Genomic DNA, 26,477 nt, shown 5'->3' with positions numbered 1-26,477 from the left:
CGTTGCTCATTCATGACATGTTGGGTAGTATTTGTATACATTTTTTAGTCATCCACATTTTTTAAAAAAGCATTCCAATTTCAAACTGTTAAACTTATTCAGGACATCCGAATCGCCCAAATACCCCCATTTTTCGGTATTCCAGATTTCCCAACTCAACATTATTCCCACGCTAATGCTGAAATTGTATTCAGCAAACCCTTCCACATTTCTTGAGTGAGTCAAACCATTTCAGCTGTTCAACAGAGTTTCAAGGCATGTGCGGAACGAGTTTTCACATTCCCCAAATTCCCACATTTTCGCTATTTCCACAAGTCCTTGCATTCATAAAGGCATACGAACTTCCAACTTTGACATCTCGCAACCATTTTTAAACCATTCCCTCTCCAATTTTTCAGCTCATTTGGGACATGTGGTTCGCAGGACATCAATTCTTTGGTCTCTGACGTTGAATCGTTTTTATTTGATCAGCCCCATTGTCTCACATTCTTAGGCGTCTTCGACTGAGTCAAGTGTCTTTGGGTTTAAACCCAAAAAGGAAGTTGGGAACTCGGTTTCTGTGGCCACTTCATACAGAACACACACACGGACGCAGACTGCCACGCGCACATGCACGCACGGCTCGTCTCCATTGCACAAGCCCCTCTGTCTCCCTTGGGACCATCACCAAGTCTGATGAGGTCTGCAGTGCCGAAAAGCAGGAAGTCACAGCTGTGGGGGTGCATGCGCGTGTGCGCGTGTTCGTACGCGTTCCCCAAAAGTCACAATGAGCCACTATTCCACATTTTTCATGGTAAAAACTCCCCAGATGTTCCTTTTAATAAATGTTATTTTATACGTAGTAGCATCGTCAGTGGTCTTACGAGTACCCGAGTACAGGGTGATAAAACCCCAGTCAAGTAAACCTCAGCACTTTTCGCTATTCAATTTGCTCTCTTACTTTGTGTTAACATTTAGCCACTCCTAGCATGATAGCATTTTATCACGTCTCACAAGAAAAAGTACCTGAGTGTCGGAGGGATGTAAAAGCACTCGTGAGTGGCCGGAGTACTTTTTCTACTCGGGCTGCTAGCTTACTATGTGTTAACATAGTTAGCATTTGATCCGTTCTCATTAACAATGAATGTATTCTAAAAAGGAGCAACTTAACTTGCTTGTGTTCTTCGAGACTGCTGGCCTCTTATTTTTTGTTCGTTATCTCCCACATGAACCGTTTGTCATCGAAGACTTACGTTACACTGCCCTCTATCGATGGCTCATTGTCAATACAATTGTATGGTGTAGTATTTGTTTTGCCGCCTGGATGGCAGTGCAGGACTGAATTTATCAACTAAGTTTGGATCCTCAACTGTGAAGGCAAATATATTTTTTTAAATTTTATATGTATACTGTATATATAAATCGAGAGAGAGAGAGAGAGAATGACAGAGAGAGAGAGCGAGAGAGACGGAGAGAAAGATATAGAGAGATTTATAGTAACACATCAATTCACCAATTAGTCGTTCAGATAGACAAACCAGAACTGAGGCTCAACATTGCAGCATTTACTGAAATCTTGGCCTCCTGATGTTGTAAATGCTCGGTGGGCTGAAAAGTGTGTGTTCTCCAAAAGGAGAAGCAAGCACATGAGCTCATTCATCATTGCTTGTGAGGTTTTTACAATTATTAGCATATTTATTTATTTAGTTAGTTAGTTTATGCTAGTCAGTTCCATTTCACATATGGACGCAGAGCATGGCAAATGTCCCCAGAAATTGCAATTTGCAATGTCCTTCGTGTTCCGTTGCAGTGGATAAGGACTAAACGCTGTTGCCAATAGCGAAAAATTGACAGCCCCCTTTAAAGATTTAGACTGGAATTCCATATAAATGCCACAAGATGGGAGCAAACCGCTGCATGAATAATTTCATTTTCCGTGCACTTGTCTTGATTCTTGCAGTGTGCAAGTCCTTAAGAGTGGGTAGGGCGGTGCCAATGATTTTTTCCGCCGACCTAACTGTCCGTTGAAGTCGGATTTTGTCCTATTTTTGTGGCGGCCGCAAACCAAACCGTGATGGAAGAACACAGGATTGATTCGATGACTGCCGTGTAGAACTGACGTAGCACCTCCTGTGGCATCCTCAGCAGCCTCAGGAAGTACATCCTCTGCTGGGCCCTTTTCAGGATGGAGGTGGTGTTGACTTCCCACTTCAAATGCATATTTATGCTTTTTTATTTATTTACTGTATATCATGTACACACAAGTCCAATCCTTAAGAAGTCCAGTCCACATGTTTATACATCCGTTTCATGAAAAGTTGAAATGACAAAGCCCCAAACATGTTTGCATGATCGTTGGAATCTGGCTTCATTGATTGCGTATGTAAAAAAAAGAACATGCTTCTTTCCAAAAAAAAAAAAGTGATAATAATATTAATAATTGCAGGTTAAATCGCAATCGCACTATTGTGGGGAAAACTGTTTCATTTGCATGTTCAAGAAAAATGCACTTGGGTTTGCAATGCATGCAAGGTGTCGGCCAGAATATCAACATCAGCGCGATTAGAATGCAGCAAGTAACCGCGTGGCCACGCAAACTCCTGCTTTCATGTTCCGATGCTATATATAGCCCTCGAGCCTCACTCTTGTAAATATTTCATGAGTCCGAGAAGCCTTTAAGAGAGCGAAGGTCGCGCACTTGTACATCCATCATCACACGAGCACCCTGCGAAGTCAACTGGATGCGTTTGATGAGCCAACACATGAGCTGCCATCCCTCCATCGACACGTGACAACCAGCAAAAAAAAAAGCACCGGTCGGCATTTGCAGAATACATCCTGCGATTTAAGGATGGCAAAATGACAGCAAATGCTGTTGGATGACAGACACGTAAATTTGCATGTCGTGGAGCGCACTCGTGGGAAAAGTCCACATGGGAGGACCGCGCGACATTCAACACTCGCTCTTTACACTGCGCTACAGTCTTTTCAGGAACAGATCGAATATCAATCAAAAATGCATGAAATGAAAAAAAAGCGCTATAATATCATTACTCAATCTTCTTCTTCTTCTTCTCCTTTCGGCTTGTCACTTTTCAGTGGTTGCCACAGTGAGTCATTAATTTCCATCTTTCCCTGTTCTCTGCATCCTCTACTCTGACTCCAACTACCTGCATGTCTTCCCTCACGGAATCCACGAATCTCCTCTTTGGCCTTCCTCTCTGTCTCCTACCTAATAAGTGTAAATACGCTCCAATTTTACGATGACCTTGACGTCGGGCTACTTAACAGGTCTGACGGGATTGGTGTCATCAATTAAATCTGACATCACTGCATGAATAAGGTTGGCTTTTTTTTTTTGAGGACAGGACCACTTTTTGAGAGTATACGTTGCTCGTTGTTAGGGAAGAACGGTATCTATTTTAGACATTTAAAGCGCAAAAATGGGAACGATTTAGGGAGCAGCAGCAACGTGCCCAGCAGTGACCTTTGCACGACCTGAAGGTTATTCGAGCCTGAGTCACTAAGATGGACTGAAATCCGGCTGTGCTTGTGAGGAGGCCAGCCTTAAATTTGCCAGAGTACAAAAGTACTCGCAGGAGGTTTCGTCAGAAAATGACAATGCTTGAAAACGTCACTGAAAGGTGCAACAACTCCACTGAAATGATCACAAATGCCAGCTGTCATGTTTTTCCCTTTGGTTCCATGTTCCTGCTTGTGGGGGCAAAAGGGGCGAGACTTCCTGTCACGAGAAAGTCTAATGAAAGCTTCCGCATAAACACTCAAGGGCAAAGCAAGGAAAGGATTTTCAGAGAAATCAATGAGGAGAATTTTAAAAAGTGTGGTGGGGGCGGGGGGGGGGGGGGGGGGCGCAAGACGAGGCAGGCCAATCTCGGGGCAGTGAGAACCGGATTCAACCAGACTCCCTTGAAAACAGACTCAGCGTTGAACGCTCAGGGGGGGGGGGGGGCGCTACAGCCGCGAGGGAAGAAATAATCTGAGAGCCACAATACGCGCATGCAAGTTCGTTGTTGTTTCTGGCTACGGTGCCGTTCGACATTGTCCAAAACAGCCTGCTTGTCTGCGTCTGCTATGAACAAACAAAGAGGAAGAGAGGAATGAAACACAGGCAAGCGCCGACATCATCGGCATTGGATCAAATCAGATCCAATGTCCTCGAGGGGTGCGCGTCCCTCCAACGAAAGGCCGCTTGACATGTGTCTCGATACGAGGGGTGCAATACGTTCCATGTGAAAGTGGAGTGGCTTTGCGATTGCATTCGATAAGGTACGGCTTGGTTCCAGAGGCTATCAACCAAGTAGTCACTCTTCTTGTACTACAAATACTGCTACTGGTCACTCTAAAATGCTTCAAAATGATTTTCTGCACCAACTGTACAAACTGTCATAGTATTGTATTCTACCACTGTTCACTTTAGCTCTGCTTGATACTTTGCACATTGTCTCACAGTTGTCACTGGGTGGTACCACCGCACTACGGTTCACTTACATTACGAAATGTCCTTGCATACCTATTTGTCACGTCCTCGTTTTTACGATGATACTAATGCAGCGTGTTAGACCGGAGACAAATTCCTTGTGTGTTCTACACACTTGGCCAATAAAGATGATTCAGATTCAGATTCAGATTCTGATGCTTTTCTTGGTGTCATTTAACCATGCGAAAAACATGTCTGTCCATTTTTGTGTGTGGGTCCCCCGACCCCAATGGGGTGTCCGTGTTTGCGGCATCACGTTCATGAAACATTGAAGAAAAATGACGAAAATGGTCACACGAATACTACAGTACATGTTGAATACAGTCGGCTAAGTTAAACGTTATAAAGCGAGTTCATTTATTTGCATTTTTTTATGATTTTTTATGTTTTTGTGATAGTTTTTAAAAATTTAAAAACAAACAAAAAAAATAGTTTGTTTGTCTTTTGTTTTTTTTGTCTAGGGGCTGGAACAGATTCCTAGCATTTCAATTCATTCCAATGGGGAAAGTGTATTTGAAACATGAGTAAATGGAGTTAGGAAGAGAATTTCAAAGTCGGGGTATTGCCGTACGATTTGGCTGTTCTGGGTGCAGTTTCAGGAGAAAAAGAATCAAGTCATTGATGTATTTGACTGCATGCTAGAAGAGCCATGTCGGGTCGAGCCCGCAGGCACTCGTCAAACTTTGACGGCCATATTTAGCGGCGCGACTGAGCCAAATATTAGAAACGGCTCCCTAAGCTATGACGCGATGCACGTTTTGGAACTCGGCACGTGTTTTGGAACACATTGTCCCCGGGCCGGGGGCAGGACCTCAGATGTTTCTGGGTGCATGGTAAACACGCAGCTCCGATTACTAACCGCACGCCCACTTGGCTTCTCCTCCTCCTCCGAGCTCTTGGGCTCTCACCTCTTTCTCGTGGCTTCAACTGTAAATTCTCACATTCCTTTTCGGCGTCCTTCGTAATGTTCAAACACTTCTTCGGCCCCCCGCCCTCCTGCTAACGTGGTGTTTACAAACAGTCCCAGAAGTTTCGCTCGTGCCTGGGAGTCCCGCGGGTTTCGAGGAAAACAAAGCGACTGAAAGCAGGTGTCCGCTTGAATCTTTAGTCGTTCCACTGATTACGCCCACGAAACGGTTCAATTTCAAAATAGGGTTTTCGGCCTGGGTTTGCGTTTCGAGGTAAGGTTTTAAATTAGGGTGTCGAGGCCAGGTGTGGGTTCGGGATTGTGTTAGGACCCTTCCTTCCTTCCTTGGTCCCTTTCAACCTTCCTTCTGATCTGCCATCCTATGCAAGCTTCATTCCTTCTTTCCTCTTTCATTCCTCACTTGGTTCCTTCCGTCCTTTAATCCATCCTTATTTCTTTCCATCCATGCTTTTCTTTCTACATCCGTTGTGCCTCGATTTCATCTTTCCGTCCTTCTTTCCTTCACTCTGCTTTTCTTTTTTTAATGTTTTCCTTCACTACTCTTTTCTCTTCCTTCCTTTCCTACCCACCCGAGCGTCCGTTCTTCCTTCCAACCATGCTTCCCGCCTGCCTTCAGCCTTCTTGTTCTTCCCTGTCGCCAACCCTTTCTTTTAGCCTTTCTTCCTTCTCCCCTCCTTTATCGTTTACCCGATTCATTCCTCCCTTCCTTCCTTTTCCCTTTGTTCCCTTCCGTCCATGTTCCTTCCGACAGGACAGCCATTATTCCTTTTGGCCATCCTTCTTCCTTTCCTAGAGCCGAGCTTCCTTTCTTCCTTCATCCCCGCTTGCCATGTTTTTCCTCCCTTCAAGCTATCCTTCCTTCCTTTTTCCTTTGGTAGCATTCTCGATTCCTGTGTTTCCTTCCCACCTCTCCTACTTTTCCTCCTTCCTTTCAGCGCTCCTTGCTCTCTTCTTTCCTCGTTGTGCAGTCAGTTCATTTAAAAGGTGCGTCCCTACTTTTGCATACTCAGTATGTTTACTTAAAAATATGCAAACTCGTTGCCTCGTAAAGCGTGAGCGGGGCTCATAAAAACGAAATTTGAATCCTTGTTTGAGCTTGCGTTTACTTCTTTCAGGTGATATTTGAGTCGATTTGAAGAGCTGAAACTTCTAATCATGTTTTCCGCTGCTCTCACACGCTCCACGTAGGAGTGGAAGCTGATGGAACTTGATGTTCCCATGGCAGCTCCCATTACTTTTGTCTGTTTCGAAGAACGCTTTGGTATTAAAAGGCCTCGTGATCCTCGGACGGGCTCGGCCTACAAGGCCCTTTGTTCCCCGGCCACCTCGGGATAGTCATGTTTCACGCGGCGTCGTTTTTCAGCCGGCGGCAGCACGTCGTCACCAGACCGCCAATTTCGACTTGTCCCTCACTGCAGCTCCGCTTACCTCTTTGCCACTGACGTAAAAGCGCTTCCTATGCGGTACGGGGTGGCTTGAAAGTGGTGGATCTTCACCCAGCCGGGTTTCCAAATCGCGGGCGGGGAAACTTGCTGCGTGGGGCGGAGGCGGCGGGGGGTTGGGATGGGACAATTATGTGAAACTTTTCTACTGCTTGTCCTCACGAGGATACCTTTCGGCATGGGCCTATTTCATTCCTGCCGTTTTATTTCAACTGATATGGGTCATCTATGACGCGGTCCACTTGTGACGGCAAAGGCCGACATCTCCAGATTGCTCATGTTTGTTTGTCATTGGTCCAATTTTCCACAGGAGGGGGGAAAAGGGGGCTTACTCATTCACAGCCTTATCTGGACAATCTCCAAGCCTTTCACAGATCAATCTGTCGCCTACCAGCGTGCGCGCGTGCGTGAGTGTGTGTGTGTGTATGTGTGTGCGCGTTCCAGATAAATACGTCAGCTGCATCCACGTGATGGAAAGGTATTCCTTGCGGTGTGTGTTGCGCAGAACTTGCAAAAAGTGTACAGGGAAAAGTCATGAGTTCAGCTTTGATGGTCAGCGGCGCACCGCTGAGTCAGGACATAGCGGCCAAGTTCAAATCACTGCCGCCTTTCCTCCTGCACAACTCTGTTAATCCCTTTGAATCCCCTGCGAGTTTCCTTAGCCTACATTCCCAACGGGTAGAAAAGACTTGCAGACATACAGTACGTTTATTTTCTCTTGCTCACACTCTTTGTTGCTTTGTCATTCAAAAGGTTTACATAAAAAGTGTGGACACATGGTCTAAGGGGTGCCCTGTACGTCGATCGCGATCAACCGGTAGATAGATTAATCTCTCTCTCTCTCTCTCTGTGTTCTATCACACCAAGGTATTTTTTAGGTAATCGTTGGTGAAGTAGTCGCAACAGGAGGATGTGACGTTTCACCGCCATGTTTCTGCTACGGACATTCGAAGGAGACAAACTTAGCCAACGTAGTTCCCCAACATGATGGGTGCAGCATGTGGAACGAATGCCATGCATCTACTTTGTCAATTGAGGCAATTGTGGATGTCGTTCGTGATGTCATTTTGCTTACATCTCTGCTGATTACAAAAAACATCGAACTAATTGGCTTGCAAAAGCTGATTTCTCTGAGACACCAATTGCAGTCTGGCCAAGAACACGGGTCAGTGCATTCTTATAGTTCACCACTAGATGGATAGTGCCTTTAATACACCCTTACATCACCCTTACAAAACATGAGAAAAATGTGTTGGAAAAAGGACTTGCGTCACCCCCTTCTTGACACATGGTCTTCTAACCTAAGGGTCAATTTTGGGCTGGACGGACACCCCTCCATCTGTATTCATTGCTGCTTTTTCAAATGAAGGTAAGTTTCCACCTCGAGTGGAAAAAAACTTCATTCCAGTGTGATTCCCCTTTTCCTCGCTCGTCTCCAACTCATCTAACATGCAGATTTGGTGAATGGGGATTTAAACCGACAACCTCTGGAACGGCGAGACAGACTTGGAAAACCACTCTGGGCCTCGCTTCACGTAATTTGCCTCTTTTGTCTTTCAAAGGACACTCTCTTGCTTACTTCCTATCCATTTTTCTCATGTCTCCTGAGTGTGATTGCATTTCTCAAATGGTCCACCCTGATCAAACACACGCAGGCGCTGACGCACGCAAGACCTTCAGGCAGCTCGGCAAATACAAAGTGCTCCCTGAGGATGTGTGGCGGCGCAGGTCACGTGACAAATGCACTCAACAAGATATTTAATTTGCACGTAGCTGATGTCATCTGCAAAAGAGGTCGGCTAATCCCATCAAGGCAACAATGCCAAATCAGGAGCGCCGCACATTGATGGCCAAAAAGTAAGGCAGGAAGGTCACGGAGGGCCGTTGTGGCAGATCTCGTCAAACAAACACTGATAAGGAAACAGTGAAGTCAAGTGACTCTATGCTCCTTTTGCAGTTTAGTTCCATTTACTCCACATGTGGATTTCATGAGTCAGCAACAAAAATGCTCCGTTTCGCAGCACGGCGTTGATGTAAGTCTTTTGTTTGCCGGATGTCAGAGTGAACAGGAAGCACTGGTGCCTCTAGGTGAATGAAGTGCCAGAAAGGTGACTAGTAAGTGTGTGCGTGCATAAGATAATTCCTTTCATTTGTAAAATTGTCCCCCCCCCCAAAAAAAAAAAAAAAAAAAAGAAAAACTAGGTGAGTGGGCTACAACTATTGAAAAGCGACCTCGACTATTCACCCTCTTTTTGGATGTTTTTTCTCATTTGGGTAAATATCCACCTGAAGTGATGAACAATTTTTGTAGTAAGATAATGCAGCGCATTCTGAGAGTCGGCATATTATTTAATTATGTTTAAATTACAAAAACAAACTAAAGTCGTGTCACAATCAATTTTTTTGAAATGCAAAAAATATATTCTAGCTCACCAATTATTTCATTTAAAAAACATTTGAAATGTTCATAATATTGGCCTATTTGATGACACAAAATGCGTAATTATTCATTAAATCAATTCACTCATTATTTCATGAGCTAAATAAATTTAAAAAAATCATTTCTTCTGATTCTTTTGTCATTTGGGAATAATTGGATAACAATGGAACCTATGATCGAATTTAAACGTTTAAGTGTTAAGTGCCTTTGTAAAAACTGTTCATGACACCGATCTTTTTGTTATGATGGACAATACACGACAGACATCAAATCTTGATGAGACAAATGACATGAAACTATTTTCGTTTGAATCAAGCGATTCGGGTCACGGGGTGGGGCGATTATTCTTCTTCGTACAACAAATATGACAAGATCTTGGAAATCACACGGGCCAGCCGCCCTGGTGTCGACAGGAACGAAGAGTGTCCCAAAATGAGGCAAAGTAAAGCCGTCTTAGGCGGGGCTAATGCGCGTGCATATTTCAGCCGCGCACTACATAAACCACCGCGGATGTTTACGACGCGCAGCTGACTCAACGTGATCCACAGCCCCCACGGGGACAAACGCTCAGTTTGCTCCTCGGCGACGGAGACTTTTGCCATTTGGAATAGAATATGCACGTTCGGCACGACAGGTGGAGTTGACGCGCGTTCCACTGAGACCGGCGGTGGATTTTATTTTCTTTTTTATTATTTGTGGCGCGCGAGGGTGGGGGCTTTTCGAGTCCGTCCTTCCGCGTGTGCGTTTGCGCGCCTTACAGGTTGTCGACAGCGCCGAAAAGCGCGTCGACGCGCGTTGTTTATTTGGCGGAAGACCTGCTCGGGCAAACGTGGGAGCCGCGGAGGGAGCCGAAGTGGGAAGACGCGCAATCTCTGCCGACATGTCGGACGGTACCAGACAGCGGGGCGCTTCTTCCAAGGATGCTGCCGGTGAGGAGTCCGGAGACGGAGGAGGAGGAGTTGCACTCAAGAAAGAAATCGGCCTTGTCAGCGCCTGCGGTATCATAGTTGGTGAGTTGTCGGCACAACTTGGCATCAGAGTTCCACCTCAAATGATAAGCACACGCTGTTTGCTCCTGATGTCGCACGGGCCAACCCTCACCCATGCCTCAATTGTCTTCATTCGGCTAAATTTCCACCACGAATGGCAAACAACCACCTGCAAAGCAGTGGTGAAAAACACCCCCTCTCGACACATGGTTTCAGCCATCTGTCAATTTTTCATACAGGGCCCATTTCCACCTCAAATGATAAACAGGTCTGATGTCTATAGTTTGGGGCAAAAAAACCCTAATTTGTTCCACTATCTTGACCCGTGGTCTAACCCGCAGGTGTCCATCTTCTTTCAACCATTCACCAAACCATCTTTTATCCCACTTAACCTCATTAGGGTAAATTTCCACCACCGGTGTTGAAAAAGAAGCCCTACTATTCGGCCCTCTTGACACATGGTTTCACCCGTGGCTCAACATTCCATCTGTCGTCCATGCTCTAGAAACTTGTCCTCTTGAGTGTAAAGTTGCACCTCAAATGAGGAATAGCCTGGTTCATGTCGTGTTGAACAACAAACTCTTCTTCCGCTTTTGATACATGGGCCATCCCACTATTATTTAGGCCATCCATTCATTGGCTATCGCGCTTGTCCTTAATCAAGTCAAACTATAGGGAGGGTGGAGTTGATGACACCCTCGACAATTCCCCCCATCTTGAAACATGGTTTAACCCATGGGTCACTTTTGCTCGCAGCCCGCTTGTAAATGTGCGGTCCTTCCATTGACCTTGACAGGTGGAAGGGGAGCGAGGGAAGGCTGACTCATCCAGCCGTGTGTTTCCATGGTAACCAGAGAAAAGATGAGTGAGAGTGCACACGAGTCCCGAGAGTGGAGGGAGAACAGACAGAAAAACATTAGATGAGACGGAAGTCTCAAATCTGCAATGTAGAAACTATCAGATTTTTTTCCCCCCTTTTCGAGTTTAAACACATTGAAACTTCTTAAAACAACCTTTTTTCACATTCTAAACACATGTGAACAAAGTGTATAATTAAACACCAAAATGTTGCATTGGAACATGTATTAGCAAAACTGCCCTAGCTTAATGCTAACATATAATGCCAAAAACCATGAATGGGCTAATGGAAATTAGCATTGCACAACTTGGCACAGTTATTTGAAACCTTCCAACAATGACTTCCTTAACATACGACAAAAGAAAAGCAGAACATTACACGCTTCTCTGTGTCACACTGCATCGGCGGTGGATATAAAAAGTCTACACACCCTGTTCAAAGGACCAGGTTTTTGTGATGTAAAAAAAAAAGACAAAAATCATTTTCAAGCTTTAATGTGACCTGCACACCTCCATTAAAGAAAAAAAACCCAAATCAACAAATGACCAAATTTGGTTGCATAAGTGTGCACATCCTCTTAAAACTGTGGCTGTGCCTGTGTTAATTGCATTCGTCATGCACCTGCCGCCATTTATTCACCCCACTATAAACTTCTCATGTTCTCGTACTCTATTCCTGACATTTTTTGCTTTCGAGCAGAGAGGCCTAACAGCTGTTTGGAACTCTTCATGTGACTGCGGGGCAAATATATTCCCCACTAGGGGATGGGATGACCATCTTCGCGCTGTCCCATTGGATATTTGATTCCGGGAAATTCTTTTGTACCCTTCACCTGACACACATCTTTGAACAATGAGATACCGCGAATGCGGTGTCAGCTTTCGCGGCCCAGGGCTTGTGCTGTCGGGCGTGGCAAGGAAAATGTCAGGAAAAGCCGACTAGAACATCTGAACTTTACACGCGGTTAAAGGTCACATCTGCAGTTTTAAGCGGGGGTGTGCATTTTGTGCAACCTCAGATTTCACTGATATCAAAATGATTTCATTTGTTTATGCATATATTGCATGCTGTCCTTTTCCAATTGTTTGAGTGCGGTCAGAGGGTTTTACGGCCCTTCCAGAGTCCGGACTTTCATGTCACGTGGGTCCGGCGTGATTCGTCTCAGACGCGAGCGATCCTTGTTTCCAAGGACATCAAACAGTCTCACACACACACACACACACACACACACGCACACACACACACACACGCACACGCACGCACGCACGCACGCATGCACGCATGCACACGCACTCACACACAGCAATTTGTAAGAAGGATTACAAGTGAACCCTTGGCCACTTGCAACAAGGTCCCCACCCTGATAACTCAGTTGCATTAGCATGCTCGGCTAAACCACTTGAGCTGGCAAAGCACGCTTTATTGAGTGGATATTTTTTTCCTCACTGACATTCCAGAAATAAAATACATGACTGACTGAGTTTTAAATGTATTCATGTGCAACTTCTGTGACAAACCTGTTTTGCTAGCTGAGTAGTTTTGGCCTGACCGACCAATCACAGAATATGAAAATGCTTTGATTCTGTGTGTGCGTGCGCGAGGCGACTTTGAAATCTTATTGGTAAAAGAGATTACCGTATTTTCCACACTAAAAAGCACACTAGATTATGAGGCGCACCTTCAATGAATGGCCTACTTTGTAATTTTTTTCAAACATTGGATGCACCGCATTATAAGACGCAATCTACAATGCATCCAATAGATGGAGCTACACTGAAGGAAACACCAACAGAACGATCAGATGTCAGTAAAACTTATGAAAGCAGCGACACAGTTCACTTAACCAACAGCAAGTTATAACATTGACTCGTTAACGTTGAACTCTCTTGCCGCTGCTCTATTTCCGTGTTGAACTGCGTAACTGCTCGCCTTAAGTTTGAACTCTGCGTTGTCAGCATGTCTCGAGCAAGGCGGCCTTTTTGGTTATTTTTGGTCAATTAATTTCATGAAAAAAAAACTTTTATTGCCACGTGTTGATGAAACAACAAGACAGTTCATATTTACTGTGCAGAAAATGCAAAAACATAAATTGATTATATCATTATCATTATTATTATTATTGTTATTATTATACAAACCTGATGTGCTAGAGAAAGAAAAGAGGGCAAATTTGGAATCAGAAAAAAAATCTTTGAGAGAATTTTTAGATTTTAGAATTCTGCTTACATCTCAGATTTTTTAAAAAGCTGTAACAAAACAAAAAAGTTGTTGAATTGTCTTAATCGATTAGTTGTCGATTGATCGATTACATGTCTCATGTGAAGTTTGAATTTTACCAAATTAGCCTCTTATTTTGCTTCATTTACAGTACATTAGCGTACCATAAACAGAAATTACGAGCGTTACTGTGGAACCAGAAATCATTTTCCCCAATTCACAAAAATGGAGATGCTTTTTAACCCTTCTTGTTTTCATTGGTTATGTTTCAACTCTATCATTCCTTTGTAGAAAAGTGAGTTTTTACTTAGCGACGACTGAAATTTTCAGGTTGCGCAATCTTTACTTTTTAAGTCCCGGGGGCCACATTGGATTCCACTAATGTTGTGGCTCCTTAACATTTTCTTTGCTTCATTTGTGTAAGGAATTGAAGCGGAGTTTGGGCTTCTGTCCAAAGAGCTGAACAGGAACAGAAACCTGCACGTCGAGCATGTCTGACAGCAAAGCTCTTCTTCCTTTATGAAACAGCGACCCGGCTCGAGTTGTCATCGCGGCGATTCCACCTTTCCGCATTTGGCAGCGTGTCACAAACGCAAAACGCACTGGCTATAAAATCTGGATCATTGTTCATTGTGTCGAGGAATTGCGACTACCTTGGACTTTTGGACCGTACGGACTATCATGCATGCGGGGCTGTAATGTTTCAAGGCGTCCTTTGAAATCACCGCCCTTTTATGAGCCGTCTACCCTCATGTGGGCCCACCTCTACTCCGGTATCCTGAAGCCGGCCGCCCGCTCCTTATACATCTTGCTACATCAGCAGATTACCACTTCCCAATTGGCCTGATGACTGGGCCGCCATATCGCAGTGACAGCAACCAACCCTCCCCCACACCTCGTGCACATCTGTCGCTCATATTTTTGTGCCAGCGTGTTATTTTTCCTGCGCTGTTTGCCCGCAAAGCCACATGAGAAAAAAAAAAAAGAGAGAGAAAAAAAAGTGACCTCATCTTGAAATGAAGTGGCATCCCATGTCGAGAAGCTACTGAAACAGGTCAGGTTAGCAGTTCCACTTGCTGGCATGGCACGCCCCCCCCCAATTCGTGATCATTGATCTATGAACTAAGTGTTTGTCGCTATCTTTATCACGCCATGGCTCTTATTTTACATTGGGCAAATCTTACAAATGTCTCAAAAATACACAGATGCTGTGAACCCGTTTTATCACAAAATACATCTGATCCACCTGCAATCGAAAAATCTCTGTATAGCAAGACATCCAAACAATTTGAAATAATTTTACCACTCCTGTACAATTTTTCATTTTACAACACCAGTTTTAAATTATTCCTCAGGATTAATATCAACATCCTGGTAACTCCCATTCTGCAAACTGTGTGACACATAAAACAAACGATTAGCCAGAACTGTATATTTACACCCCAGAATGTTCAAACAAACCATACAGTATATTAACAAAAGTCTGCTAGCTTGATGCTAACATATAATGACTGGAGACTGGCTAACAGAAATTTGCGCAAAGGGTGCTGTAATTATATACCTTATTATCTACCTTTAACATACTTGTAAAAACATCACACACATCAAAACAAATTCTAAACGTTGCCTATTTCAGTTTTAAAAAAACTCTTATTACAACATGTGCTGAAGACTCTGGAATTTCCATGAACAACTCGGGATGTAACGACAACGGCAAGATTGTGATATCACGATACGAAAGTTGCGTCGATATCGTCATCGTCAGGACACGATATTAAAAGCGACACCTCCGTGAAACAGGCCAAGTTATTTTGTGGTTAGTGTATTTAGTGCGGTTTAATTTGAATCAAGCACTTTTTGGCCACCGACGTTCAAGGCCCACGCTAATCACCAAATGACATTTGAGTTCCTCCACTATTTTTATATCGCCACCCTCCCCACAATATCGTGATAGTTATCGTATCGCGAGGTTTATATATCGTGATAATATCATGTTGTGACGTTTGGATATCGTTACATCCCGCCGAAAAACCCAGGCTAAAACCCTGCCCAATTTCCTCCAACACTTTTCTTCTAGTGAGTATAATAATCACGTCAACATAGTTCCTTGAGACCAGTGTACTGCGATGCTTTTGATGCTTTTGGACTGGCGATACATGTGTAACTGATATCTGTATTGAAATGTTCTGCCTAATCCGCGTTTTTCTTCTCCTTTTAGGTAACATTATTGGATCTGGAATTTTTGTCAGTCCAAAGGGCGTGATGGAGAACGCCAGCTCTGTGGGCGTGGCCCTCGTCGTGTGGATCATCACGGGCGTCATCACGGCCATCGGGGCGCTGTGCTATGCCGAGCTCGGGGTCACTATCCCCAAGTCGGGGGGCGACTACTCCTATGTGAAGGACATTTTCGGAGGATTGGCTGGGTGAGCGAACCCTCGAGGCTCAAGTGGCGCTGAATACTACTCATGATACTAATTTCCTTCACAAATTCGCAAATTTAAAAAAAAAATGTTTAACCTCTACTCAGTTATTTGGTGAAAATTTCCCTGTTTATTATGCTCAGGCCAAAGCAATAAAGTCTTACTTTGGCGCCATTCTGTGGAACCTTGGTACAGAGGAACTATGTGAAGGACAATTGTGGAGCTTCATTCCGGCAAAAGGAATGATGTGCCAAGACTGCATGTTGAACTGAGTTGAGGAGCTTCACTTAGGTCACAGTGATGATTTGCCACCAATCGGTGGCATCTTGGTGCCAAGAAACGATGTGAAAGTGAGTTCAGAAGCTTCAGTCAGACAAAAACAGTGCCTTGCTTCCGACTTCGGAGCATCTTGGAGTGGAAGAACTTTGTTGCAATAGGTTGAGGAGTTTCATTGAGTGAAAAAGTGCTATGCAATCTTCTTGTGGCATCTTGGCACCAAGGGGCTTTGTTGTAGTGAAATGAAATGTTTCATTTCGCCAAAATAGTACTTTGCCACCATCTTGTGGCATCTCCAAAGACTAATGTCAAAGTGAGTTGAGAGCCTTGTTTTGACAAAGGTAGCGCTTTGCTGCCAACTTTTGCCATCTTGTCGAGGAACTTTATTGAAGTAGGTTGAAGAGTTTCATTTCGACAGAAGTAGTGCTTTGTCATCATCACCTTGGTGCAAATAATCGATGTTGAAGTGAGCTGAGGAACTTATACCTAACAAAGAAGCGCTTTGCCACCAACATCTGGCATCTTGTACCAAAGAACTATGTTGAAGTGAGCGGAGGGGCTTTGCTTGAACAAAAGTAGTGTTTTTCACTCCTAATTTTGTGTTTTCATTTTGAAAAAGAAACGAATCCCTAAAATTGGATGAAAATGAATGAACACCTTCACTTGCGGCACCTGTGGGCGTTTCGAAACCCGGGCAGGGCTCGTGTGTCCGCAAGTGAGGGAAACGTCGCCTTTGGCAAAAATGCACAAAAAAACCCCAAAACTATTTCCAAATTGGATTTCTCATCTCCTGATGAACAAAAAGGTAATTGCGTGGCAGTAGTGCATTATTCTTTGCTCCACGTTCTGCTGTGTGTTAAGTTCAGCTGAGTACAGATGGTTCTCGTTTTGAGATACCAGTCTGCTGGTGCTCAGCGCAATCAAAGGTAAAGAATTTCCAGGAGCCTTTTGCAGCCTTTGGTTTTTCTGTTCAGGGCTTCAGAGGGAAAATGTTGGACGCTCCTGCTTTGGGGAGCTCTAAAGTGGAATGGAGCAAGGTCCAGTGTTCTCTGTTCAACATCTGAGGTTGATTACATTTACTGTCGAGGGGGGCCGAACCATGAAGAGTTCATATTAAAATTAATAACATTTGGACTTAGGACTGGATGAGCCTGGAGATCAGACGTATGGACCTGGATTATAAATGGGCAGGCTTACAAAACCATTTTGCGGGGTGGGGGGTTGTTGTTGCTGCTTGTGGCTTTCATGTCGGGGCTCACATTCTCTTTTCCGCTCATTCATTCAAGGTGATGTTACCGTTCAGGGCTTGGCAACTGTGTTACAATTTCCCAGAAAAGAGTAAAAACACACTGTGCTTTGGTCCAGACAATAAACACGGATGAGACCATTGTATGGCGCCCCCCCCCCCCCCCCAGTGTCCCCAGCCACTTCAATTATCACCAGGGTACTTGCAATCACGATGTATCCTGGGATAGGAATTCAATCAGACAAAGCAGCCGAGGTTTGTTTTTTGTTTGTTTTTTTTTTGTCACTCCAGTTTCTATCAATACACATCAATGACCTTTACGTCCTGAGAGAACTTCAGCTTGGGTTGACGCGTCTGGCCTCCATCTTGGATAAATATGCCACGTTTGTTTTGTGTCAGCTCTGCTCCTTTTGTACCTCACGTCCGCCTAAACACGACTTCAATAGAAAAACACCAAAGGTTGCTTGTTCCTCCATCGCTGTACTTGTCAAGTTGCTATAGTTAGTGTACCCTGTCACCAAACAACCCCTACCCCCAACATTTTTTTTTCACGTCAAACACACACATTCCTGTGGAATGAGCCGTCATAAGCCTCCATTAAACCCTTGTCCGAACAATGCTTGTTATTTTGACCGAGCGAAAACATTCCAAGAAGTCATCTTTGTCCTAATCCCCAAACGCCACCTCCCCGTCTTTTGGTCCAGGTTCCTGCGTCTGTGGATTGCCGTGCTGGTCATCTACCCGACCAACCAGGCCGTGATCGCGCTGACCTTCTCCAACTACGTCCTGCAGCCCCTCTTCCCCACCTGCTTACCGCCGGACAACGGGCTGCGCCTGCTCGCTGCAGTTTGCCTCCGTAAGTCGCCCCCAAAAAACAAAACGCAATGTCCAATACACATTCAACATATTTTGGGGGTCCCTCTGTAATACCCGAAAATAAGTGTGAATTGTGTTCAAATGTGTTGGCATCATCGTTTGTGATCTCCAGTTCATACGTTCCAAAACCAACCGCGACGCAGGGCAAAATCTGAGAGAGACCACAAAAAAGAAAAGTATAGTTTAACCCCTCCCACACGTCTTGAAACACATTTGAACTAAAAAAAAAAAAACGTCACTGACAGCACATTCGTCCATGGTGTCCAAACTATGGCCCGGGGACCATTTGCGGCCCGCCATCAAATTTTCAGTGGCCCGTGACAGGACCCAAAAAATATAGATCGTATGAAAAATGATATTTGACATGAGAAATAGGGCTGCTGTCCTCCCCAAAAACTTGGAAAGAAATTGTCAACTATTTGCCTTGACACCTTCAACAGAAAGCTGATGAAATGAACTGGACAATAATTTCAAAAAGTTGGCCCTTTCATCCTTCCATTTTCTTCTCTACATTTGAACCCCCCTGCATTAGACCGCCGTGAAAATGGATCTAGCCGGACTCGTGCACGCCTCCCTTCCTCTACTTGTTTTCTAATAGCGAGTGTTTGCACGGCCACGACAACGGTTGATCCGCATCCCTCTCAAAACTTGACATGCTCCGGGCAAATACTGCACGCATACGTCAGACAGCCAGTGAGACGCGGCGGCATGACTGCTGGCTTTGTAGCGCGGTGTTTGGCTCAGCAAACCTTACTGGGAAATGTACGTTTTGTGCGAAGGTTCTCTAAAAGGAGACGGCGTCCAGCTGCACCCCTCTCCTACTCCTCGAAAGAGGTGCCAAAAAAAGTAGCACCGGGAGGGGGTGGTGCGGGTGAAAGGTGAGCAGGGGGTGCTGTTGCGCTCCAGCAAATTCATGTGGGAACACCTAAAATTACCTCCGAGACAGTCTGAATGAATGTAGCCTAGCTTAAATTTAGGGAAGTATCCAGAGTCGCCGGCCAAATAACGCTGGGTCAAAAACAGAGTGGGAGGAACCTCCCGATGAGGCGGCGACCCAATCGTGTTTGCACTTGCACATGCGTAACCTTTGATTTTGTGGACTCATCTTACCGACAGCTGAGCGGCACGCTAAGGAGTGCTGCAGTTGGATATCCGTTGTTGACGTTTAGGCTGAATTCAGTGAAAGTCCAAGGTGGCAAAAGCACTCGCATGTTTTGGCCTGAAGTATCGATTGAAGTATTGAGACTCTCAAATGCACTCCCTGTCAAAGTCCCTGTCAAGTTAATATCCGATGAATATGACACACCACAAAGACGAGTGTTGTTAACCATGCCAAATTTGAATGATGAAAAAAATAAAATTCAGCAAGTTTGTAAAAATGAGGCTTCAAAATCATGAAAAGTCACGCAAGGGAGAGGTGCCAGCTGCCAGCTAGCTAGCTAAGCAGCTAACAGGCTCCCAGGGCACCGAGCTGCTCTGTAAATTGTGGCATCCTGCGAAGATGCATTTTAGGGGAGAGGTCAGTGCTAGCTAGCAAACCGAATGTTGGAGTGGTTCAGAAGTGCTTTAACAGTGGGGATCGGGGACTCATGGTGGACTCCCAAGCGCAAAACCAGCCCCGTTTTAGCCACGCACCCCCTCCAAAAAAAAAAATCATAAAATCTGAAATGGTAGAAAACTACTCCCCAAATTGTTTCAATGTACCTCGTTTCCAACATTTCCACCCCTACAACGTTCACATTTCAAACTCCCGATTTCATGTACCAGTATTTCATTTTCCATTTGTCGATTTTTCAGACGAACACTTTTATAATTTCAACTTCATTATAACGAGCAGATCTTTCCCACCAAACAGTGAAAAAGCCTTCGTTTTATAACGAACCGTGGGAAAGGGAGTTTCCCAGACCAAGCTCAGCCGAGACCACGAATTGGCAAAATCGACGGTTTTGAGAATCGTCCGTAACGGCAACATAATCAATGCAGAGTTGGAGGCCAACAGATTGAAAGATGATCGTAAAGGGCTTTCACATCCTGACCGGAAGAAGGGGGACTTATCATTTGGCGCCTTTATGTTTTCAGAGACGAAAAAGGGTTTGCTACAGGTGCTTGTTTCATGTCTCATAAAACCTCGCTGCCCATCTTTAAAACCTGCCTCAAAACTCACCTGTATTCTTTGGCATTTGATTTTTTTTTCTTTCTCCTTTTAATAAATTGCATTAAAGGATTCCATCTCTCCTTTTGTCATTCGTAAAGAAGAGCCATCCACTGAAAAACAACAAACCCCTCAACTTACAGATATGTTAGTTGCTCCATGTACAGCAATTTGTGTGCAGCGATGGCTGTTTGAAAGTGCTCCGTAAATACAGCTGAGTTGAGATAAAATAGTTTTTTTTAAAATTCATATACAGAGTATTACAGTATTTGTAATTGACATGTTCTTAAATCTATAGATGTTCATACTGTCAATGTCGGCCATTTTATTGGAACTGGTGACAACAAACTACCGTTAGAACGTACGGCTTCGCTCTGTCCCTCGAGGTACGTCGTCACCAGGTTCGACCGTACTGCGAAGTTCTCGGCCTTTGCATGTTTTCAGCGATTATCTTGAGACATGTGTCATGTATTTCAAAACAAATGTGAATATACTTGACTGGGTGATTATGTACAGTGACAAAGTCCGTGACTTCCTATCACTGCTGAAAGCTCTAATCAAAGAAAAAAAAAAATCCATAGTCCTGCCAAATGGTGTGTCAAAGAGGCCATTTTTAATGGCACCCCATTGGCCTGAACTTATTGGCCTGTTATGTTAAGATGGCTCGATTGTGCAAGCTGATGGAGAAGTTTAATGCGCATGAGCCACATCAAAGGTCTATGTGCAGCCTCTCCAGCCTCTGACCTGTTACCATATGGGGTCACATGACGAAGCAAAGTCCCTCCCTCCCCCACCCCGCTCGGTTTCCCAGCTGTGAAAAGTCACACATCGACGATCTAATGTATTTTTGTGTGTCCAGTGCTGTTGACATGGGTGAACTGCTCCAGCGTGCGATGGGCAACCAGGGTGCAGGACATCTTCACGGCAGGGAAGCTGCTGGCCTTGGCCCTCATCATCATCATGGGCATCGTGCAGATTTGCAAGGGTGAGTATCTCCTCAGGGTCAACGGGGATGTACCGCCCCCTCCCACCAGCAACACGGCGGGGATTAGTATTAGCGCGCATTTGCAGCTTTAGTAGCCCCGCGGCAGAGCGCCAGTTGTTACAGGGGCCCGCAGAAGATGAGGCCGCTGAGACAACAAAGCAGGAGTGTTTGAAGACAAAGAATGAGGTGGCTTACGTCCGTGGTCTCCAACCGCCAGAGCGTGGCACATGTGCTACCGGGGCGGCACATCAAGAGACCGAACAGAAAATATTTTCTTAAAAGGCTGTGCCTCCGACTCGTCAAACCACCAGTCTCGCTCCCGCGGGAACGGCAGCAAAGACATCTTTGGAGAGCTTTTTGAGAAAGGGGGAAAGGCCAAATGTTGAGAGAGAGGAAAATAAGTCCGATGAGCCGATAGGGGGTTGGGGACTTATTTGAAAATGCATTGGGCTGGGAAACATAATCTGTGGCAAATGAAGTATAAAGCCTTCGTCTCGTACATGTAGGAGAGTACTACTGGTTGGAGCCGGCCAACGCCTTCGAGCCCTTCCAGGACTATGACGTGGGATTGATAGCCTTGTCCTTCCTCCAAGGCTCCTTCGCCTACGGGGGATGGAACTTCCTCAACTATGTCACAGAGGAGCTGGTGGATCCTTACGTGTAAGACTTGTATTGCTTTCCCACAGTCGCGAACGGCCATTGAAAGCCCTGACCCAGGATCGGATCTCTGAAGCGTTATTGCACTTCCGCCATAGAGAGTCTTCCTATAAATGTCCGATTTTAAACCCTCGAAAAACACGCGTTGTTGCCACGCAGGAACCTCCCCCGCGCCATCTTCATCTCCATCCCACTGGTGACTTTTGTCTACGTCTTCGCCAACATTGCCTACGTCACGGCCATGAGTCCACAGGAGCTGCTGGCCTCCAATGCCGTGGCTGTGGTGAGCGGCTTCCGCGTGACAGTTCCGTAACCGTCGGTGGCGGGAAGTAACCAAGTCCGAACTCTGGGCTACCATAGTTAACAGGCCAGTTGGGCAAGACCCTCCTCCAGGGGCCAGCCTTTGTAGCACTGCGGCTTTCCATAACAAAAGCCCTCGAGAGGAAACGCAGATCCAGCTCGGGAACCAGCACCTCTGAATTGAGCAGCATCCAGTCGAGCGCTCCAATTTTCCAGAGTCCGATCCACCGACCGTCCTGTCATTGGAACTTGTGATACATGCAATTACTATCTTTACTGCCGGTAGCCCGAACTGGCTAAGAATGCACCCGCACGACTCCCGTGAGTGCACGTTTGCCGCCTCAGCGCCCCCTATAGCTCTAGTCTTGTAAGTGCCAACATTCACTCTCGTTGGAAAATCGCCACAGAACCTTTGAGTTTTGCCCTCCCCCTCAGACGCCCTATCCACAGTCTTGGCACACTCCTTCAAACTTTGCCTTCCCAAATGCATCCAGCGGGCCACAGATGCAGCTCGTAAGCCTCACATATTCGCATCTCTCAGGACAGTCGCCACCACGGTCCACTCCATCACTATAAGACCGATCCAACGTGAAAAACACGTGAATGAAGAAAGGTCAAGTCAAAGCGTGGTTGAGGATCTTGATTGACTGAAATCTTGGGGGTGAGGCGGCAAAAAACAGGGGACGGCAGCGACGTGGCGGAACGCGAACCAGGGAGCAATAACAAAGCAAGATAAAGTATTTGTATTTGGTTACGGTCCACTCGAGAGAGAATGCCGTTAAACATGTTCGGAAGACTCCAATTCTCTCTTGTTCCCCCCCGCACCCCCAAGACATTTGGAGAGAAGCTTCTGGGTGTGATGGCGTGGATCATGCCCATCTCCGTCGCCCTGTCTACCTTTGGGGGAGTCAACGGTTCCCTCTTCACGTCGTCAAGGCAAGTCAGTCCTCTTTCCAAATTCTTCCTGCGGGGAGCCTGATCGCGACGTTTAACTCATTCAATACCAGCCAATTCTAGACCAAGTCTGAAAAGACGTTTAAAAACGTCTTTGGGAGTGAATGAGTTAATGTTGCCATCCTACACAGGTTGTTCTTTGCCGGGGCCAGGGAGGGACACCTCCCCAGTCTTCTGGCCATGATTCATGTCAAACGCTGCACGCCTATCCCGGCTCTGCTTTTCACCGTGAGTTCGTCCGCTCAGCCCTTGAGGAAATCTTGTTGCAAAGGCGAGTTTTGACTCTCCGACCCTCTCGTTCCGCAGTGCCTGTCCACCTTGCTCATGCTGTGCACCAGTGACATGTACACCCTGATCAACTACGTCGGTTTCATCAACTACCTCTTTTACGGCGTCACCGTCGCCGGGCAGATTGTGCTGCGAATCAAACAGCCGAACATGCACAGGCCCATTAAGGTGCGTCTGACGGCTAGGGGGTCGGTTATTGAGAGTGGGGCTGAAGTTCTTCTTTTGCTTTCAGATCAACCTGATATGGCCGGTCATTTATCTGGTCTTCTGGGCCTTCTTGCTCATCTTCTCGCTTTACTCGGAGCCTGTGGTGTGCGGCATCGGCCTGGCCATTATGCTCACCGGCGTGCCCGTCTATTTCCTGGGTGTTTACTGGGACAACAAGCCGAAGTGCTTCGACGCATTTGTCGGTAGGTTTGTCCGACGTCGGGCTGTAAAATTATTGACGCCGGCGTGCTCGCTTGCCAAGGAGTTCAATGAATTACTAATCCAATTTGCACGGTAGATGACTGATCATAGCAGTAAAAAAAAAAAAAAGTATCCCTTACCAGTGGGCCAGTATTCTGGCTCCCGCAGATTGGCAGGCGCCCATATGGCCCCGTGCCAATCCTCCTGAGTCGTTCATTTCTTTCACTCAGCGGTCAATCCAAAACTAATGCCGCGTGCGTCTCCTCCTTCAGATAAGATGACATATTTGGGTCAGAAGTTTTGCGTGGTGGTTTATCCCGCTCAGACGCCGGACAACGGAGACGAGGGTGAGGAAATGAAGGAGGCCAGGTCCCCTCTGTCCAAAGAGGACGGCGAAAACCAAAAATCGGCAGACTGCTGAAGCGACAAAGTTTGTACCACAGTTTGATGTGGATTTATTGATCAATACGTGTACACCCTCTCTTACTGGATATGTTTAGATGCATCTTTTTTTTTTTTTTTTTTAATCTCTGTGCCAAATATGCTGTGACATTTGTAAGAGCAATATCAACCCCACAAGCCTTCAGCTGGGTTTTTTTTTTAAAGTGTGCAATAAATAGACAGGCGAGCTCATCATCTTCACACTCCTGTAAGAGAAACATCTGAGGATGTCTTATTATTTTTTTTGTTAAATGGTTTCACTGTGATGACGTCTTATTGTTTTTCTACTTTTGTTTTCAATCTTGTAAATTTCTGCTTTTTCCACATATTCAAAACACCAAATTTGAGTCTCTAAACCTTTCTTGTGAAGTATGTGAAGCGCAAATTCCAGAATGCATTTGTTGTTTTATAATTGGTTTTATTTTGATTGAATTTTTTTTTTTTGACTGATTTATTTTTTATTTTTTAGATATGCTTGATTTTAATTGCCAGCCTCATATTCATTTGCATTTTATTTTTACTACTTAGTCCTCCAGAGGCTTCCAGTGAATCTCTGCATAATTGTTGTTCGGATTGCTTGAGTGCCATCATGTGGCAATTGGGTGTGAAGGAACTTTCCTGAAGTGAGTTGAGGGGTTTCATGTTGACAAAAGTAATCCTTTGCCGCCATCTATCGGCTATTCCAAACCGTTTGAGGAGGGTGGCAATGACATTTTTTTTGGAACGGGGTTCTCTGTATACCATGCAGACGATGCGTGAATGCCTTAATTCGTTGGCATTTCAAGTCACGCGACGACTGATGTGACAGAAACATTCATTTGTCTATCGTAGGCGATTTTATTGTTATTCAAACCATGCAGATAATAGCCGGAAACGTTTTTTTGTTTGTTTTTTTTCATCACTACATTTGAATTGTTTATGCAATTAACCCAAATGCCGACCCCTGAATGCTCTATGAATAGCATTGAAGGGAGAAGATAAGGCATTGATTGTCTGGTCAAAAATATTTTTGTAACCAACGATTTTGCTGTTTAAAGTGTAGAATTATTATGAGATAATTATTCATAGAATTAAGAGTTATAAATGTATAGCCATCCATTATTTGAACCGCTTATCCTCACGAGGGTGGCGGGCGAGCTGGAGCCTATCCCAGCCGACTTCGGGCACCAGGCGGGCTACACCCCAAACCGTTTGCCGGCCAATCGCGGGACACATATAGACAAACAACCATTTGGGCTCGCAATCACACCTGAGGACAATTTAGAATGATCAATTGACTTAGCGTGCGTGTTTTTGGAGTGTGGGAGGAAACCGGAGTGCCTGACGAAAACCCACGCAGGCATGGGGGGAGAACATGCAAACTCCACACAGGAAGGCTCGAGCCCAGAATCGAACCCACGACCTCTGCACGCCCATACACAGACACACACACACACACACACACGTATAACAGGCTGCGCGACATATACAGTATATTGAAATGAACACGCACTTTTGAAGTGAACCAGGTGTTTGATAATACATTATGCCCAAAAATGTTCATCCTCCGCCTGTCGACAATGTTTTCATACCAGCAATAATCACCTCGGTTTCTCAGGGCAACCCAGCCTCCTTATCTACGCTGCCAAAAACAAAAATGCTAACCATCTGTACAGGTGCTACTTTGATTTGTATTTGTCTCAGGAGTGCCCGTACCCCCCAAAACATGATGACATGAAATTATAACCAATGCCGGGCCAGTTTTGTGTCTGTTTCTCTTGTTTGAATGGGGTCTTTACAGTGACAATGCTGTGATTATGTGCCTAGCGATATTGTGTACACGGTCGATTGTCTCCTAGCAAATAAAACACTGACAGACGTATTTGGTGTTTGTGCCATTTTTATCCCCTCCCCTGAATGTCGATGTCCAGAAGTCAAAGGGCATGTACAGGTCTCAGCATGGCTTCAATGCATTCACTCACCATTTGTTTGTCCAGGTGAGGAGCACCAGCTGTCTTCTGGCAGTAGGTGAAGTACATCCTGAACTGGTTGCCAACCATCCGTGGTCACACTCACACCTGGGGACAATTTAGAGCGGGGGTGGGCGATTCCAGTCCTGGAGGGCCGCTGCATGTTTCCTATC

At 45.3% G+C, this 26,477-nt stretch overlaps 1 protein-coding gene across 1 annotated transcript; it reads left to right on the top strand.

Moving 5' to 3' along the window:
• Nucleotides 1–9,509: 9,509 nt before the first annotated feature.
• On the top strand, nucleotides 9,510–26,216 carry slc7a8a (solute carrier family 7 member 8a). Its single transcript, XM_086105308.1, has 11 exons — nucleotides 9,510–10,297; nucleotides 15,571–15,775; nucleotides 17,999–18,150; nucleotides 21,182–21,307; nucleotides 21,814–21,967; nucleotides 22,124–22,247; nucleotides 23,097–23,200; nucleotides 23,350–23,446; nucleotides 23,525–23,674; nucleotides 23,739–23,916; nucleotides 24,187–26,216. Exons 1-11 carry the CDS (start codon nucleotides 10,168–10,170, stop codon nucleotides 24,333–24,335), a joined length of 1,569 nt encoding a protein of 522 aa, XP_085961434.1. The 5' UTR covers nucleotides 9,510–10,167; the 3' UTR covers nucleotides 24,336–26,216.
• The last annotated feature ends 261 nt before the right edge of the window (nucleotides 26,217–26,477 follow it).

This window comes from Hippocampus guttulatus, chromosome 2 (genome assembly GCF_054856545.1).
Source record: "Hippocampus guttulatus isolate MCC_2025c chromosome 2, RoL_Hgut_1.0, whole genome shotgun sequence".
Taxonomy (NCBI): domain Eukaryota; kingdom Metazoa; phylum Chordata; class Actinopteri; order Syngnathiformes; family Syngnathidae; genus Hippocampus; species Hippocampus guttulatus.
Note: the sequence above shows the minus strand (reverse complement) of the source record. Positions and strands in the feature narration are given on the sequence as shown.